At 45.6% G+C, this 18,043-nt stretch overlaps 3 protein-coding genes across 3 annotated transcripts in view; 2 read left to right on the top strand and 1 right to left on the bottom strand.

Annotated features, from left to right (window-relative positions):
* Positions 1–9,959, top strand: part of PXN (paxillin) — a gene marked incomplete at its 5' end in the record, with an annotated part of 11,094 nt that extends 1,135 nt beyond the window's left edge. Inside the window, 7 exon segments of the mRNA XM_081966533.1 lie at positions 590–922; positions 1,974–2,036; positions 3,012–3,182; positions 4,230–4,403; positions 5,290–5,371; positions 6,054–6,202; positions 7,557–9,959. Coding sequence (XP_081822659.1) covers positions 590–922; positions 1,974–2,036; positions 3,012–3,182; positions 4,230–4,403; positions 5,290–5,371; positions 6,054–6,202; positions 7,557–7,823 — 1,239 coding nt within the window. The 3' untranslated portion in view covers positions 7,824–9,959.
* The window catches only part of CIT (citron rho-interacting serine/threonine kinase), a 211,089-nt gene that overhangs the window by 170,320 nt on the left and 22,726 nt on the right, over positions 1–18,043 (bottom strand). The window lies entirely within an intron of this gene.
* On the top strand, positions 11,787–17,654 carry RPLP0 (ribosomal protein lateral stalk subunit P0). Its single transcript, XM_081966348.1, has 8 exons — positions 11,787–11,809; positions 11,903–12,011; positions 13,451–13,626; positions 14,472–14,559; positions 14,657–14,803; positions 15,165–15,350; positions 16,761–16,901; positions 17,425–17,654. Exons 2-8 carry the CDS (start codon positions 11,958–11,960, stop codon positions 17,578–17,580), a joined length of 948 nt encoding a protein of 315 aa, XP_081822474.1. The 5' UTR covers positions 11,787–11,809; positions 11,903–11,957; the 3' UTR covers positions 17,581–17,654.

The following is an 18,043-nucleotide window of genomic DNA, read 5'->3' as shown; positions in this document are numbered from 1 at the left end:
CAAATTGGTCATTGCCTTCCGTTGAGGTTCACCATACGGTGAAGCTTAGTTGGTTAGATTTCCATGCAGTATGGCTCAAAATCCATACTTCTCTGGACTGCCGTCATCGCTAATGGATTTGGGGCTTCCCAACGGGGGCCGGTTGTGGGTCAGCTCCTTAGAAATTGAACGTTGTAGAACGAGGCCTCCCGGATTGTTCCAAGAGAGATCTTGGACCACCGTTTTCTCAGGTGGAATACCTAGCATCATTGGGTAGCTTTGGAAGGCTCTTCCATGCAATCGGGAGGCAGAAGGAGCTCAACAGATGGAAGCCTATCAAGATGCAGGTTTTCCTGTTGTTAAAACGAAACAACAACATTGTTCTCCAACACTGTTTGCCTTCCAAAAGGGTAGACCTCAACTCTCAGACTCCCCCAGCCTGCGTGTCTGTTGGCGAGACTTCTAGAGTTGACCTTCCACCCTTTGCAAAATGCCCAGGGAAGGTTGGAGAAGGTCGACCTTCCATGATCTCCTCCTTCTGGTGCCTTCAAGTATTTCTGGGCGAGGTGTCTTTGGCCTGTTCATGTTTCTCCTTGCTTTTCCCCCTCAGGTTATTATTCCTGCTACGTCACCTCTTCCTCTGAGGAGAACTGTCTCTGCCCCATCTTCTCCTCCACCTCAGCTGCTTCCTAAAGATGTCTCCAAGGCCGCTTCCGTCAACGCCACTCTTGGCTCTTCTCTTCCATCTGCTTCTCCTCCTCCACCACCTCCCTTGACTTTGCCCGCCTCGCCACATATCCCTCAGCTGCCTTATGTGCCGTCCGGCCAACCGACTCAGCCTCCCGTCCCGTGGGAAATGCTGTTGGAAGACATTTGCCCCCAGCAGGCTCCGATTCCCGCGGAGCCCACCGGAGCGGGCATTTCCTCCAAAGCCTTGGTGTCGGTTAGCTGTCAGACGGAGGAGGCCCCCTTCCCTCCACCACAGCAGGCACGATCTCCCTTGGGTGACCTCTTGCTTCCTTAAAGTTTTCGCTGATCGTAATGCAGGATACGTCACTGTTTTTAATTTTTTTAAAAAAGAAATGTTACCATGTTTTTCGGAGTATAAGACGCACCTTCACCCTCCCCCCCCCCCAAAAAAAGTGTGGAAATGTTAGTGTGTCTTATAAGCCGAATACAGCCATTTTTGGCCTTCCGGAGCCCCAGCCCCGCATCGCATTTTTGCAAAAAACAGACCATTTTTAGCAAAAATGGGCTTTTTGCCTTCCCCCAGCCCTGCTGAAGGGAGGGGAGGACAAAACCTTCTTTTTTTCTTACTTACCTCTTCGAAATCTTGGTGCCTCTTATATACCGGTGCGTCTTAACAGTCCAAAAAATGCAGTGGTTGGTAGTATAAAATGCAAAAAATACAAAAGCAAATAATAGGACATGGAAGGGAAAGAGAGAAGTGCAGCTTTGACTTCCAACTCTGGAACACTGGAAGTTTTTAAGATGTTGGACAACCAGTTGTGTGAAAGGGTATAGGGTTTCCTGCCTAAGCAAGGGGTTGGACTAGAAGACCTCCAAGGTCCCTTCCAACTCTGTTATTTTATTCTGTTCTGCTCTGTTCCTTCTGTTGCAGCATTAACACCGAACCTCAACTTTTTATTTTTCCATAATAGTATAAACTAGCCATTCCTATAACAACAAAACAATCTAATCAGTAAAACCCAAAATTAAAGTTTCATTTTTCCCCCCACCTCGAGCACAAAGTCCAGAAGTGGTTTCCACTTAAGAAAGGTGAAACTCACTTAAGAAATGTCTCACTTAACCAAGGAAAGTTTGGGCTCCTTTGCGGCTGTTAAAAGTCCAGGAATACCTACATAACGTGTCTCTGGTGCAGGACCCAATCCAAAATCTATGTTGCTAAGGGAGACATTTATTGAGTTTTGCCCTGTTTTTACGTCCTGTCTCTTTTTTAAAACAGATGCTCATTCTGAATTCTGCTTTTCCAGGTCCTTCCAATTATTCCATCTTTGGAACACGTCCTTGCTCCTCGCCCACCTACTCCCGAAAAGGCAGGACTTTTGCTTTCAATTCCTGCTTCAGCATGTTGTGTGGGGGGAAAAAAGATGCCTTTGACCCAAAATGTGACTCTTGCATGGAGTTGTGAGGAATTCGTTTGCTGGGTTTTCCTTAAGTTGGTCTGTTTTGTTGCAAGCTTGGAAAGAAACGCTGGTCAGCTTTTTGACTCTAGCATGAATTTGGAGGTCTTGCTTTGTGGCATGATTGTCTTTGAGGTGGAGGGAAAAATGGGGCTGGAGAAAGTCAGAAAAGGCGACAGACGCTCAGCCTCCGAGCCAATAAAAAGTCAAATCCGATGCCGAGCGGTTAAATTGCTAGTCACCTGTGAGGAGTGAATTCTGAAGTACTATAAAAATTACTACAAGCCTGCAAAAGTTACCAGGAGCGCCTTGGTGAGAACGCAACATTGCCGGCTAATTCTGCCGAACGCCTGACTGTCAGCAGTTCGATTCTCACCGGCTCAAGGTTGACACGGCCTTCCATCCTTTCCGAGGTCGGTCCAAACGTCTCCCTTTTTAACGGCATCCTTTTCGGGCTCAGCTGTGGTCTCGACTCTTGCGTTCCGAACTTCAACAACTCTTATTTGCAAAAATTAGAATGCTGTACGCGAAAATTGAAAGCAGTTCCTTTCTCTCGCCTCTTTCAAAATGGCGTGTGTTGTCCAGGACGAGTAGAAATGCCGAGGAAGGCTCGGTGGTGTGTGGAAGTGCTGTGAACCTCGTCCGTGTTTGCAAAGTGCTTAAGAGTGTGGGTCCTTTTCTTGTGAAAACCATGGTGACACACTTTTTCTAACAACTGCCCTTCTTTCCATCCTCAAGGGTGCTGCTTTTGCTAGCTTCTGCCGCTTCATCAACCATTCCAGGACCCGCGAATGGAAATCCCAAAGAGCTTATGACGTTACGACGGTTAGAAGGAGCTCCGTTGTGGTTTTTGTATCTGACCGTTCTGTGCTTGGGTTTCTCTTTTAGTTTATGTCCCAGGGGAAAGGCTCTGGCAGCTATTCGTCCACCACCCCTCCAAAGCCTGGCAGCCAGCTGGACAGCATGCTCGGAAGCCTCCAGTCGGACCTCAACAAACTTGGAGTAGCAACAGTGGCCAAAGGCGTCTGCGGAGCTTGCAAGAAGCCAATAGCCGGGCAGGTAAGCCTCATGGAGAGGGAACCTCAACTCTTACCGTTGAGAGCTAATTCGGTGTTGTGGTGAAGGCGTTGGACGAGAAAGCAGGAGTGCAGGAGTTCTAGTACTGCTTTAGGCATGGAAGCTGGCTGGGTGATTTTGGGACAATCAGCAGGAGATGGTGAGTTCTAGTTCCACTTTAGGCACAAAAGCTTTCTTGTTGACTTTAGGACAATCACTAGGAGATGGTGAATTCTAGTTCCACTTTGGGCCAATCACTAGGAGATTGTGAGTTCTAGTTCCACTTTGGGACAATCACTAGGAGATGGTGAGTTCTAGTTCCACCTTAGGCACGAAAGCTTGCTTGTTGACTTTGGGACAATCACCAGGAGGTGGTGAGTTCTAGTTCTGACTTAGGCACGAAAGCTTGCTTGTTGACTTTGGGACAATCACTGGGAGACAGTGAGTTCTAGTTCCACTTTAAACATGAAAGCCCCCTGGGTGACTTTGTGTCAATCACCAGGAGATGGTGAGCTCTAGTTCCATCTTAGGCATGAAAGCTTGCTTGTTGACTTTAGGACAATGACTAGGAGATGGTGAGTTCTAGTTCCATCTTAGGCATGAAAGCCCCCTGGGTGCCTTTGTGTCAATCACCAGGAGATGGTGAGTTCTAGTCCCATCTTCAGCATGACAGCTAGTCATGCTGCCATAGATAGCTCAGGGGCCATTCACCGTCCATCTGTGGCCTTACTCCTAAGTTGACCCTTGTTCCTTAGCTGTTCCCTTTGTCTGGCAACTCTGCGCAAGCGCCCACTGGGAACAGGCTCCAGCTGTTCTTCTGCCCCACTGACTTCTGACTCTGAAGGCAGCTGATAACTGGCGTATGGCTCTGGCCCCCTCTCTGCTTCCGACACAGAGCCCTTATCAGAGCCTTCCCCGGACTCCAGGACTGGCCCAGGTTCCTCCCCAACCCTCCCCACTGTCCGAATCTGCTGCTACCTGCTGGCGGGCCATAACAAGGGAAGTTGGAAAATTTCCCGGAGTCAGGATTGTCTTCTTCTCCCACCCTAGGTGGTCACAGCCATGGGGAAGACGTGGCACCCCGAACATTTCGTTTGCACCCACTGCCAGGAGGAAATCGGCTCCCGGAATTTCTTCGAGCGTGACGGCCAGCCTTACTGCGAGAGAGATTATCACAACCTCTTCTCGCCTCGCTGTTACTACTGCAATGGCCCCATCTTGGATGTAAGTCATGATCAAAATGTGGACACTTGGTAGTGGGCCTGTCTATACGATGCTTTCATTGTCCTAGGATCATGTGGTGATCATTTGATCACATGATCCTAGGACATTTTCCGTAACCTAGGATCATGATGTGATCACCTAAACAGGGGGATTCTTTGGGCAAGGCCAGTTTCACTTAAAATTCGGGTTAATGTCAGGGTTCCAAATAGCATCCAAAATTAAATTAGAGTCCAAGGCAAAGGATTCCTCAAAGTTCCCATTGATGAAGAGAGCCATGTTGGCACAACTGGGAAAAACCCGAATCTGAAAGCTTCTCGGTTTTCCCCACCCAGTTGAAAGTTCAAGATCCTGCCCCTCCCCCACAAGTCCATCCCATGGTCCAATATCCCACTGCTATGCTGGCAGCTTCCACCCATCCAATTCCGGTCAGGTGCAAAGACAAAGGATGACCTTGGCTTTCTAGAAAGAATGTTGTTATGGCTACATATCATCTAACTCTGTACAATTCCCCCCTCCCAATTCCCCACTATAGAAACAGCATAGTAGAATAATAGAAAGTGTGGCAGGCCAAAGATCCAAAAGAAAAGATGGCTGCAGGTGTGACAGACCGTACCATTTGCTTAAAAGGCTGCATGATACACCTAACAGCCGTGGGGGGGGGGGAGTAAAAATCGGTTGCGCTTAATGCTTAACAACCTCCTCATTTAGCCATGGAAGGTCCCTTCCCAATTGCGGTTGTAAGTTTGAGGATGACCTTGCAATCCCTCCCTGTTGATCAGGCTGGACGAAGAAATGATCCAAGTGGAATTCCCATAATCTCTGAATAAGGACCAGGTTGGAGGGTGAATGATGAGCTTATCCATCGCTTGTGGTTTCTTCTTTCCAGAAAGTGGTGACGGCCTTGGATCGAACATGGCACCCGGAGCACTTCTTCTGCGCTCAATGTGGAGCGTTCTTTGGCCCTGAAGGTATGGACTCTGGGTCAGGCGTGCCTCCTTCGATCACCCAGAAAGAAAACTCCCAACTCCCATTTCTGTAGAGACAAAGATACTTTTACTGGTTGTGAAAAGAAAGCAGCGAAAGGAAAGCAAGATCTGAGCCCAAAAAGATGCAAACATGCACTTATCAAATGTTTGCCCGGCACCCTCCCCCCCCAATTACCCCAACCCAATGACCAATCTGCAACTCCCTAAGGTGTCACGTGGGGTGCATCTTCAAAAAGCCTCATCCAGTTGGTATGCAGAGTCGGTTGACCTTGACCAAGTCCAAACACCGGCCATCAGCATGCGCAGAAGATGGTGAGAACTAAACTCCCTCTAGATAACTCCTCTAGCATCAGAAATTCCCCAACCCAAATGCCTCAAGACCCCTCCCTCCCTGTTTCTTTGGCAGCCAATAGTAATCAAGCAAAGTAGAGGCTGACACTCTGGCTGTATCTTAACAGAACACTCCCCTCGAGGGGTGTTAGGAGTATCTTACCCGCACAGTATTTGTTTCCAGATAAAGTACGTCATCTGTGTACCAAGTTTGATTGAAGTTGCCCCAGGCGTTCCAGAGTTATGCTGGTACACGGAGACATCCCCAGACGTACAATATATTTCTTTGCTCTTTAGATTGATTAATCCTGTTTCTGTTGCATTTGGCTCCTAGGCTTCCATGAGAAGGACGGCAAAGCCTACTGTCGCAAAGATTACTTCGATATGTTCGCCCCCAAATGTGGCGGGTGCGCCCGGGCCATTTTGGAGAACTATATCTCTGCCTTGAACACCCTCTGGCACCCTGAGTGCTTCGTTTGCCGGGTAAGACCCTCCCCGCGATGCTTTCCTTTTCCAATGTAACATTTCCAACGTTTTGGAAGTACGCGATTTCTCCCGTTGAACCACGGAGGCTAAAGTAATCCAGGTGTAGCCCCCGACTTACAATCATTCATATAGCGAGCGTTCAAAGTTGCAGCGGCGCTGACAAAGGGGACTTACGACTTGCGACTGTTGTAGCAGCCACTCATGATCATGTCATCAAAATTCAGGTGCTTTTGGCAACTGGCTCATATTTATGACGGTTGCAATGTCCCGGGCTTACGTGATCCCCTTTTGCAACCTTCTGTCCACGGGGAAGGCTGATTCGCTAGTCCACCGTGTGAGTAACTTAACCACCTCCGTGATTCATTCTACAACTGTGAAAAGGAAGGTTGTTAAAATGGGGCAAAACACACTTCACAGCTGTCTCGCTTAGCAAACGCAAATTTTGGCCTCCATTGCGATCGTAATTCAAAGATTCCCGTGCATAATCAAATGTTTTTTGGACGCACCTTTCCCCCACCCTTAAAGAGGGTGAGAATTTGGGTGCGTCTTATATTCTGAAGGTAGCCCCACCCACTCACCGACCTTTTGGCCTCTGCCTCCCTGCAATTTACCTCCTTGCAGCAAACGGGGAAAATTGGGGCTTGCGGAGGCTGCAATAAACTGTAGTAATCCCTGATGATCGGGAGAAAGTGAAACTTGCTGTTTGCTCCTTGGCAAATTGCTGGGAGGCAGAGGCAGATTTTTTTTCCTTGTGCTAATCAGGCTGTTTGTTGCAAGAAGGTAAATCAATAACTATAAATGCCTATAGAATGTTCAAATTATTAGACTTATTTTTTAAAGACTGCTTTATTATTGTTCTAGACAGCTTGACAGAATGAAGAAGCTTTTTAAAATAAATGCTTGATCTGAAGGGATGCCCAGTGCTATTGTATCTTCTCTTAAATAGCAGAGAATAACTATACTTCCAGAAAGCCACATCAATTTTAACAGCATCTGTACAAGTATAGTCTGAAATGTAACAACACAAACGGTGTATATTGTCTGTACTGTTTGCTGTTCGTTACAAGGAGACAAAATTGCTGGGAGGCAGAGGCAGATATTTTTCCTTTGTTTCCCTCCCCAAAAGCTATGTGTGTCTTATACTTTAGAGCGTCTTATACTCCGTAAAATACGGTAATCCCTCTGGCAGAATGCTACCTTTCTTCCAATATGGCGTAAAAGCAATCCTTGCCGTCCTTATTATGTGTAACATCAAGTACTTTTAACTTTCTATTGTATTTCGCCCCAATTACCGCCAGGAGAAACATTTCTGGTTTGAATTCTGTTTGACGTTTAGTTAATTCCTTTGCAGGAATGCTTTACCCCATTCATTAACGGCAGCTTCTTCGAACACGACGGGCAGCCCTACTGCGAAGTCCATTACCACGAGCGCCGTGGCTCCCTCTGTTCCGGCTGCCAGAAGCCCATCACGGGCCGTTGCATCACCGCCATGGCTAAGAAATTCCACCCGGAACATTTCGTCTGTGCCTTCTGTCTCAAGCAACTCAACAAGGGAACCTTCAAAGAGCAGAACGACAAGCCTTATTGTCAGAACTGCTTCCTGAAACTCTTCTGTTGAGGTTCACCTCGCCACCATCTGTGGTGTCTTCTTCTCCTGCCAGGAAACCCTCGCCTTGTTTTGAGCAGGTTGATGTAGGAGAGGAGGAGGAGGAAGAGGAAGTGTGTGTGTGTGTGTGTGTGTGTGTGAATGAGATGCTCGCAGATGCTCTAGGAAGGTGGAGGATCACCCAGAGAAAAGAGGCACAAGGGACTATGGAGGTTGGATCTTCTCCAACTTCTCCTCCGTTGGAGTACATGGGGACCACACCTCCCGGAATTCTGAGCCAGCTTCGCTTTGGGATTTTTTGGGAGTCGTTGGGATGCTAAGATGCCAAGGTTTGGAAGATGTCCAGGAAGTCCGAAGAGATATTTGAGTAGGAAGATGGGATGTCATGACGTCTTGAGAGACACAAAGGACGTTGGGATGGCTTTGGTGGACATCGGGTTAAAAGGAGACAAACAGGGTGGGGATAAAGAATAAGAGTTTTCTCCAAGGAAGGTAGAGAGCTGGACTCTCCAATTTTGGCAATGTTTAAGACTTGTGGACGTTTACCTTCCCCAGAATTCTCCAGCCAACCATGGGGAAATTCTGGGAGTTGAAGTCCACACATCTTAAAAAGTTGCCAGGTTTGGAGACACCCCCCCCCCCCCCGAGAGAGAAGAGAGGATGAAAACATCTCGTGTGGCGTTTGGAGACCCAGCAGGGCAAAATGGTTGTAAAAATTGGCTGTCCTGCTGGAGCGATGAAAATTCCGGTGTTCATTCTCGTCGTAAGTCGAGGTCTTGTTATATTTTGTGGTCGCACCCGAGAGAAGGGAGAAGTGTAAAAACCACGAATTTTGACTATGTTTTTTAAATTCTTCTCTAGCTCATCTCTCGTGCCTGGGTAAGACTCTCCCCAGAGATGACCTTCTGAGCAATAATTCAAAAACTTTTTACATCGACGTAACCATTTCGTAAAACCTTTGCTCAAGCCGTTTTCCCCCCGCTTCCCGGGGTGTTTTGATTGTGAGAAAAACACAACCTTTTTTTTGCTAATTCAGCCGAATGCTGTGTGTTTGGGTGAGGAATGTGGCGTGGGTTTTTTTTTTTTTTTTTTTTTAACACTGGGTCTTGACTGCATAACAAACAAACAAAAAAAAGCTTTTAAATCTCTTATATGGAAATTTTAGTTTTATGAACAATTTTTCAACGGATGCTTTTTATAAGTATCTGGTATTTTTTTCCCGGGCAGGGCCCTAAGCGTTGTTGGTTCCTGTCTTTACGAGCCTTGATGCTTTCTTAAAAAACCAACTATTAATTATATATAAATATATATATATATATAAAATCTTTTTTAAACTGGGGGGGTCGAAGAAGTGGAATCTATTAGGAGCGTGTGTATATTTTCTTTCTTCCTTCCTTCCTTCCTTCCTTCCTTCCTTCCTTCCTTCCTTCCTTCCTTCCTTCCTTCTTTCTTTCTTTCTTTCTTTCTTCTCTTTTCGCTTATTAAGTAGTTTTGTACGGATCAGGGTTCAACTGGAATGGAAGTTGGCCTCACGACGGCGGAAATGTCTTCCGACAGCGCTGGCTTCAACTGCCTTGAAACGGGGATGAGCAGCGCCCCCTAGAGTCGGTAACGATTAACGGAATAAAATCTGCAGGGGTTCCATTACCTTTCCTTTCCATTTTTTCCCCTCTCCTTTTGTTTCCAAAGCCTGAATTTGGGCTCTTTCAAAATCTGGGCTGTTTTATCTCGCTTTCAACACGAGAAGGCCCATCAAACGGTTTGATGTGTTAGGACAAAAATAATAAATACATGTGCCTTTTCCCCTCATTTTCTGTGTTTTTTTAAAATTAAAATTCTTTTGAGGTGGGCTATTCTAATGCTACTGTAACTTGGGCAATATAGGCAGTTTTTTTTTTTAAAAAAATTATTTTTCCTGTGCTTCACTCCCTTTGAAAAAAAAAACGTAACCCTTTAAGTGCCTCAAAATGAAGTGGCTCTTGATGAAAACTTCAGCTGTTCTGCTCAGGAAGAGAAGGGGCGGTTTTCCTGTGGAATTATATATATCTCTCTCCCCCCCCCCCTCCATTTTCTGTATTCCTATTTTGCAATGTGTTGTTCCCCTTTCTTAAAAGTCCCTGTGATGTTAAATAAAAGATTTGGAGACAAGCTTGAGTGTCGTTTGTGGCTTAGAACAGCAGTCACCAACTGGTAGTCCGTAGACCACTGGAGGGAGAAAATCTTGGTGGTCCGCAGAAAACCTATTTGCCTTTTTGATATTGCACTAAATCAGGGGTCTTCAAACTAAGGCCCCTGGGACGGATGCATGCAATTGAAGGCTTGTGTTGCTGCAGAGAATCTCTCCCTTCGGGGTCTTTTTGTGTGGGTCGGAGGGGGGCAGAAATTCCCACTTGGGGTCTGTTTCGGCCTCCTGGTGGGGGGCTTTGGGCGAAGGCTGGAGGGAAGCACCGCTGGTGGCAAAGAGCCGGAGGGCCTCGTTCCAGTGGGACTGCATCCTGGCCTGGAACTGGCTGACCATCTCAGCCCGTTGAGCCTCCAGGTGCCGGTACCTGGCCTTGCACTCCAGGAGGTCTTCTCTCTGCTTGGAACCATTCTGGTAGAGTGCTCTAGAGGGCCCCACTCGCCCGCACTTGTTCCTTACCTGTATTTGAAGGAAACGGGCCATCTGCGCACGCTCCCGCAGCCTATGGCGTTTACGCGACGCTCCACCGAGCAGCTGGAGCGTCGCGGGGGCGTCGTAGGAGGTAAGGACCCTCAGGCTACTGCTTCCTATTGGGGCCTTAAAGGAGCCCGGGTGGGCAGGCGAGGAGTGGCTGGGAGGGGAGGGACTGTGCACGCGTGCTGCACGTGTTTATATGGAGGCCGCCAGGCCCCGTTGCACCGGGATGCCGAACCCACCACTTGATCCCTAGGATGTTTTATTTCTTATTCATCTATTAAATTTATTTGCATGCTGAATTCTTGCTCCTCCGCTCTTCTATGGGGTAAGAAAAAACAAAAGAAAACCAGCTTTTCCAACCAAAACAACACTTTTCCAAACCACCAAACTCCGGATCGGCTGTAGGAGAGCTGTAAGCAAGGAAATTTCATTTTTTTTATTTTTTTCAAAAAATATTTTTATTATGCAATTTTCTTCATCTTACATCACAATTTCATCTTTGCAACAACTCTATGACAGTTTATAACCACAATCTTGTTTATATATTTATGTATGGCTAGCTGATGAGAGCTAAATAGCTTGAAATAGATCTATACTAGTCTCCCTTTATTTATAATTATATATACATTATATACATTATATATCATTCTAAATATATTTTTACATTTTTGTAACATCGTTATATACTATTATATAGTTTATAACCAGTTTATAACCACAATCTTGTTATATATACTATTATATATACATTATATACATTATGTATCATTCTAAATATATTTTTACATTTTTGTAACCTCATTATATACTATTATACACCATAAATATTCTTCATCTTACATTATATTTACACTTTCACTTTTCTTCTTTATTACTGCTATTCCAATAGCAAATCCTTCATAAAGGTTATTGCATTACATTCTTGATTCCATTATCTTTCCACTGATATATAATCTTATGGTAGTACTCCAAAAAGAAAAAAGTGGTGTTATTATTAGGTAGTTTTAGAAAATACACTTTTTCCCCAAAAGGTTTCCACAATTTTGGCCAATTAGTCTGCATTGAAAGTGACAGCCAAGTTTTTCCAAGTTCCTAAGTCATTCAAATCAAAAGAACCCTTCCTTTGAGTGACCGTCCTAGCCAGCCTATGGGGTGGTTCACCGCGAGGGGTGGGCCTTACCTCGCTCCTCTTTCCTCCTTTTCCGCGGCTCGTCCAATCCGTGGAGGGGAAAGGCGGGACCCGGCAGAGGCAGCCCCGCTGATTGGTCGCGGCGTCTTGGGTATAAAAGGGAGCGGCGGGACTGGCGCCACTCCTTTTTTTTCACGGAGGCTTCGTGAGGTAGGTTGTCGTTGCAGGGCTACGCGAGCGGCAGGCTTCGCGGCCTACTGCGGCCGGGCCTGATTTTTCCCTTGTTTTGTCTCCTTTCTCCAGAGAACGCCGCTGTCTTTAAACCGCCGCCCCGCCGCGCGATCCTTGGGACACCGCGATGCCCAGGGAAGACCGAGCCACGTGGAAGTCCAACTACTTCCTCAAGATCATCGTAAGTCTGGGCGGGGGCGCTCCTGAGCATGTGCAGAGGGCCTGGCTGCGGGGCAAGGGGGCAGCTGGGCCTGGGAGGGCAAACCCACCCACCCCCACTTCCCTCTTGTTTATTTCCTTGGTATGATCAGCCAAGGAGGACTAGAACAATAACAACAGCAACAGAGTTGGAAGGGACCTTGGAGGTCATCTAGTCCAACCCCCTGCTCACGCAGGAGACCTTTACTAGGGGTTCGAACCGCCGATTCAAGAAAAGAATTTTACTCCAATTCCATTTTATTCCAATTCTATCTTAAATCGTATTTCATCCGGTTCCATTTTAAATTGCTTTTAATGAAATGTTAGCCATAATTTGTTTCTGGAGCTTTGCACTTTGATAGGGCTCACCAAAGAAAGAAAAATGTAGAAATAAAATGGTTTATAGATGAGTTGGTTTAGATAAAATAAACAAAAGGAAGCGGTTTGGATCAAATATGTAAAATAAAAAACGTAAAAAGTATAGGTAAAAAGTAAAAGTGTGTATTTTTATAAAATTGTATATATATATAATGAATAAAAATAAAATGGCATAGATAAAATGGTATAGGTAAAATTAAATGGTATGGATAAAATAAAATGGTATATTTTATATATAATATATATATATATATATATATATATATATATATATATATATATATATATATATATATATATATATATATATATATATATATATATATATGTTTTCGTGTGTGTGTGTGTATATGTATATTTTGTATTTGTGCTGATAAATAAATGAAGGGAGACTAGTATAGATCTATTTCAAGCTATTTAGCTCTCATCAGCTAGCCATACCCTTACTGGGATTTGAACCTGGGCTGTATACATATTAGGCAGATGTATTAGCCACTAAGACACAGGCTCGCCTCCTTTATATATATAAATTAATTTAAAAAATAAAATGGTGCGTTATAAAATGGTATATAGAAAAATAGTGGTGTATATATATGTGTGTGTGTATATATATGTATATATATAAACATATACATATATACACACACATACACGTACCACTATTTTTATATATACCATTTTATAATACACCATCTTATACACACACACACACATACAAAATGGTACATAGTAATAACAATAACGATACATTGTGTAGGCCCTATCGGATGCAAAGGATCTGTAATACGGACCTGTATTGTCATATGTTAGAAAAGAGTAAAAAAAAAAATGAATACGAGAAAATGCAAATTGTATTTTTTGTGGGGCATCCCTACAATTTCCCCCTTTCCCCTGATCTGGAATAATGCCATTCCACCTTTCTCCTTCCAAGAATCAAAACAGGTTGAAGGGATTTGAGTACGTTGCTTCCCTTTGAAGTTTGCCTGCTCGTTTCGGAAAACGACCCCCCCCCCCAAATAACCATCGTTGTATTCCTTCCTTTAGCAACTCCTGGACGATTATCCAAAATGCTTCATTGTGGGAGCAGACAATGTTGGCTCCAAGCAGATGCAGCAGATCCGGATGTCCCTGCGCGGGAAGGCCGTTGTCCTCATGGGGAAGAATACCATGATGCGTAAGGCCATCCGAGGCCATCTGGAAAACAACCCTGCTCTAGAAAAGTTAGTATTCCAAAGCTTCTGGGGCTCTCAAATGTTTACAAACTCTGGTTCTCAACCTTTCTTCCAAGTAGCTCCAAAAATGCTGTATTCGGTGTATAAGACCCACCCAGATTTTCACCCTCTTTTTTTGGGGGGGGAGGTGCGTCTTGTATTCCGAAAAATATGGTAATTTTCTGCTCCCAAAGTAGTTTCCGTCCAGACATAAACTTGTAAGACTCTTGAGTTTCACTTCTGTGAAGCACCCGACAACCCAGTTTTTTTCTGTCAAGCCTGTATTGTCTTCACCTGAGTGAATCATGGCAATCTTTGTTGCAAAACCAGAATTTGGCAAACAGACCTTGCTTCCCTTTGACTCCGGGGCTTCTAGCTGAATGAGGCTGCCTTTCTGAGCTATTGTCAAAGCCAGGGTTGTCCAAAGTTGGGAACTTTAAGACTTGTGGACTTCAACTCCCAGAATTCCCCAGCCATTTCCTCAACGTTCCATTTTACTAGAGATGTCCATATTGGCACATTGGGGAAAACCCGAATCTGAAAGCTTCCAGGTTTTCCACACCAAACAAAAGCCTCCCAAGTCCCTCCTCAGCACCCACATGTCCACCACATGGTCCAATCAGGCACCGTCCAAAACTGGAGATGCCTCCCAGTCGCAGCTGCAGGGCCAGATGACCTTGACTTTCTGAGAAAGAACGTTGTTATGGCTACATATCTCCCATACAATCCCCCCCGCTCCCAGTTTCCCACAGCAATAAATGTGGCAGGCCTGCGTGCTCAATGCAAAACATGATTTCCAGGCCTGACAGTTGCTTGATGGAACGATGACAAATCACACTGGCTGTGTTTTATAGGCTGCTGTCTCACATCCGTGGGAATGTGGGCTTTGTGTTCACCAAGGAGGATCTGACCGAAATCCGGGATATGCTCTTGGCCAACAAGGTAAACGAAAGCTGGGTATCGAAATGGTCCAGGCTTTTCTTGGTGCAGCCGAGCTGAGGATGAATATTTGCGGATTCTTTTTTTCCTCTCTCTCTAGGTGCCAGCTGCTGCCCGAGCTGGAGCAATTGCTCCCTGTGATGTCCTTGTGCCAGCTCAAAACACCGGCCTGGGTCCCGAGAAGACCTCTTTCTTCCAAGCTTTGGGCATCACCACCAAGATCTCCAGAGGCACCATTGAAATCTTGGTGAGTCCTGAGTTAAGAGCCCCCTGCCCACGCCTTGGCTAGCGCGATGGGTTGCTGGGACACCCAGTTTTGCTAGAAACCGAAACACTTGGGAATTCTAGCCCTCCTTTAGGCGTGAGATCCGATTAAGGGGAACCCAAATCCCAATTCCTCAGTGAGCTGTGTGATTTTTTTTTTTTAACCTTTCTTCGGACATCACCTGGTCGGTAACCAAACTTTTTGTCCCGCCGCGAGTTGGCTGTGGCAAGTTGTCATAGGCCCTCTGTCATAACGTCGTCGAGATGATGTGGCTGTGAAATGGCCCTGTATTTTTTCTTATTTTCTTCTGATCCCTCCCTTTTGTCCCTTTCTCGTTTCCTAGAGCGACGTGCAGCTGATCAAAACCGGAGACAAAGTGGGCGCCAGCGAAGCCACTCTGCTGAACATGTTGAACATTTCGCCCTTCTCCTTCGGGCTCATCATCCAGCAGGTGTTTGACAACGGCAGCATTTACAACCCGGAGGTCCTGGATATCACCGAGGAAACTTTGCACAAGCGCTTTCTGGAAGTAAGCGAGGCTCTCCGACTTTGGGGATGCGTCCCGTTTGTGTCGTGGGCTTTGCGAGGGCTCGCAACCAAGTAGCGGAGGAGAGAAGCAGGGTGGCGGGGAAAACTTGAGGGAGGATTTTTACCTGTCTTGATTAAATCCGGTTTCTGATTTAATTTAATTTGCAAGTGCCTTGAGTTCCAAGATGATGGGGGGGAAGGTTATCTGATCTGGGAGGTCCCCTCCAACCTGAGATGATCATTTCAATCTCAAAACATGCTACAGAAAAGAATATTGGTAGCTCAGGATTGAACTGTGGTATCTTTGCTGCGCTCTGAGCTTGGTGGTTTTCTTGCAGATGTTTCATTACCCAACTAGGTAACATCATCAGTGCTACAAGGGAGTGGGGTTTGCAGAGAGGAGGAGGAGGAAGCGGGAAAAGAATGACTGGGGGCTCCTTGGTGCTCCCTGAGCTTGGGGCTTTCCTTGCAGACGTTTCCTTACCAAGCTAGGTAACATCCTTAGGGCTACTACCGCTGATGATATTACCTAGTTTGGTAATGAAACGTCTGTAAAAAAAGCCACCGAGTTCAGAGAGCACCAACGACTCCTCAAAATTTCCTAGCTGGGGTAACCATTATGGAGACTTTCCATAGTTGAAGGGGATCCAGTTTAGGGAAGAACAGGCAAGACTGAATAAGGGACCAATGAGAGGTACTTTTTTTTAAAAAACGTGAGATGAATAGAATAAAGCTGGAAGGGACCCTGGAGGTCTTCTAGTCCAGCCCCCTGCTCAAGCAGGAGAACCTATACCATTTCAGACAAGTGGCTCTCCAGTCTCTTCTTTAAAAACGTCCAGTGATGAGCAACCAACAACTTCTGGTGGCAAGCTGTTCCACTGGTTAATTGTCCTGTTAGGAAGTTTCTCCTTAATTCCAGGTTCTTTCTCTCCTTGATTAATTTCCATCCATTCTTCCTTGTCCTGCCTTCTGATGCTTTGGGGAATAATTCCCCCAGTGCTAGATTACTGCAGTCTCGTGTCTGTAGCCAGGCTTAATTTCAAAATTGCCTAGCAACATCCAGAGATAATAACTTCAACCCTCTCTCCCTCCTTCCAATTGCCTTAATCCAGGGACGAATAGGAGTGACGGAAAGAGGGTTGCTAGGTAAGGCTTGGTCCCCAGTTCAATTGTTGGGTTCACCCCTTAGAATAATCCTCGAATTTTCAATAACCCAGGTCTTAGACTGCCCCCCCTCCTCCCATTGTACCAACAGATAATTTAAAAGATTGAACTGTATGTGATGCTAAGGTGAACCTGTAGCAGCCTTTCTTTTCACTTGCTTCTTGAATGTGGAGGTCAGACTGAAAGCAGCTGAACTCTTGTCCTGCGAATGGGATTTTTTGCAACCTGTCTCTTTCGTCCCTTTTAGGGCGTCCGTAACGTAGCCAGCGTTTGCCTGCAGATCGGCTACCCTACTGTGGCCTCCTTGCCCCACTCCATCATCAATGGGTACAAGCGAGTCCTGGCTGTGGCTGTGGAGACCAACTACTCTTTCCCATTAGCTGAAAAGGTGAGTTGTTTAAGGCAAGGGTCCCCAATCCTCACCCCCTGGGACCGGTCAGAAACTGGTCCGCTGAAGGAAGAGAGGAAAGGTCGAAAGAGGAGAGGAAAGGAGAGGAAGACAGGGAGGAGAAATAAGAGTAGGAGAGAGGGTGGGAAGGGGAAGAAGAGGAGAGGAGTGGGGGAGAGGAAGGGGAAGAAGAAAAGGGAAAGGAGAGGAGGAAAGAAGAAAGTAGAGAAGGGAGGGAGGAAGAAAAGGAAAGAAAAGTAGGGTTATGGTAAAATAAAATATCCTATCCTACTTTTTGCAAATAAGATCCTCTTCAGGATAATAACCTTGCTGCAAAAACAGACACAAACCGTTGTAAGTTAAGGACTTAACACGTTTTCCAAGGCTAGTTTCCAGTCTACTGTTGGCATTTATTCCTTTGGGTTCAGTCCCCATAACCCTTTTCAACATTCTGTGAAAGCAGAGAACAGCTGTCTTGGCACTTGAAACACGACCGAAAATTATTTTCCCCCCTCCCTTGCAGGTGAAGGCCTTCCTGGCTGATCCCTCAGCTTTTGCCGCTGCTGCCCCGGCAGTGACCGAAGCAGCCGCTCCTGCAGCAGCAGCTCCAGCCAAAGAAGAGGTCAAGGAAGAATCTGAAGAATCTGACGAAGACATGGGCTTTGGGCTCTTTGACTAAACCACCACCTGTCCTGGGCCCAGTAGAGTGAAAATTCAAAAGAAAGAAATAAAAAAGTATACTTCTTTACTACATCCTTTGGAAATGGCTGGTTTGAGTTGTCCAAATTAATTTTGCCTGAGTTAGCAAGACAACTGCGGTACTATTTCAGTCCTTTTGCAGTAGAGTAGTCCTCCTCCTTCATTACATAGGCAACATTGTTAGCCTTAATTCCAGGTTTTGAAATGGTTCAACTTTACAATACAATTAAAATATGGCAACCAGAAACCTAATTTAAAAAAAAAACTTTTTAGAATCACTTCACTTTAGACCTCCGTTCCTGGAAGCAATAGGAATAATAATCCCTATACAATTGTATGGTGTGTTAATCAAGGTTAACAGGACCACATTTGCATGAAGCATTTTATTTATTAAATTTATTGCCTGCCCATCTTGTTGCGAGGCATTGAAGGGTAAATAAAAG

This window comes from Natrix helvetica, assembly GCF_964273705.1.
Source record: "Natrix helvetica genome assembly, chromosome: 14".
NCBI lineage: Eukaryota > Metazoa > Chordata > Lepidosauria > Squamata > Natricidae > Natrix > Natrix helvetica.
This window is presented reverse-complemented; position numbering and strand designations above follow the sequence as displayed.

Excerpts from the sequence above, each read along its gene's own strand:
- RPLP0 (XM_081966348.1), top strand. The coding sequence starts at position 11,958 with ATGCCCAGGGAAGACCGAGCCACGTGGAAGTCCAACTACTTCCTCAAG. Across the intron at positions 12,012-13,450 it reads ACTACTTCCTCAAGATCATC|CAACTCCTGGACGATTATCC; the intron begins GTAAGTCTGGGC and ends TCCTTCCTTTAG. Across the intron at positions 14,804-15,164 it reads GAGGCACCATTGAAATCTTG|AGCGACGTGCAGCTGATCAA; the intron begins GTGAGTCCTGAG and ends CTCGTTTCCTAG.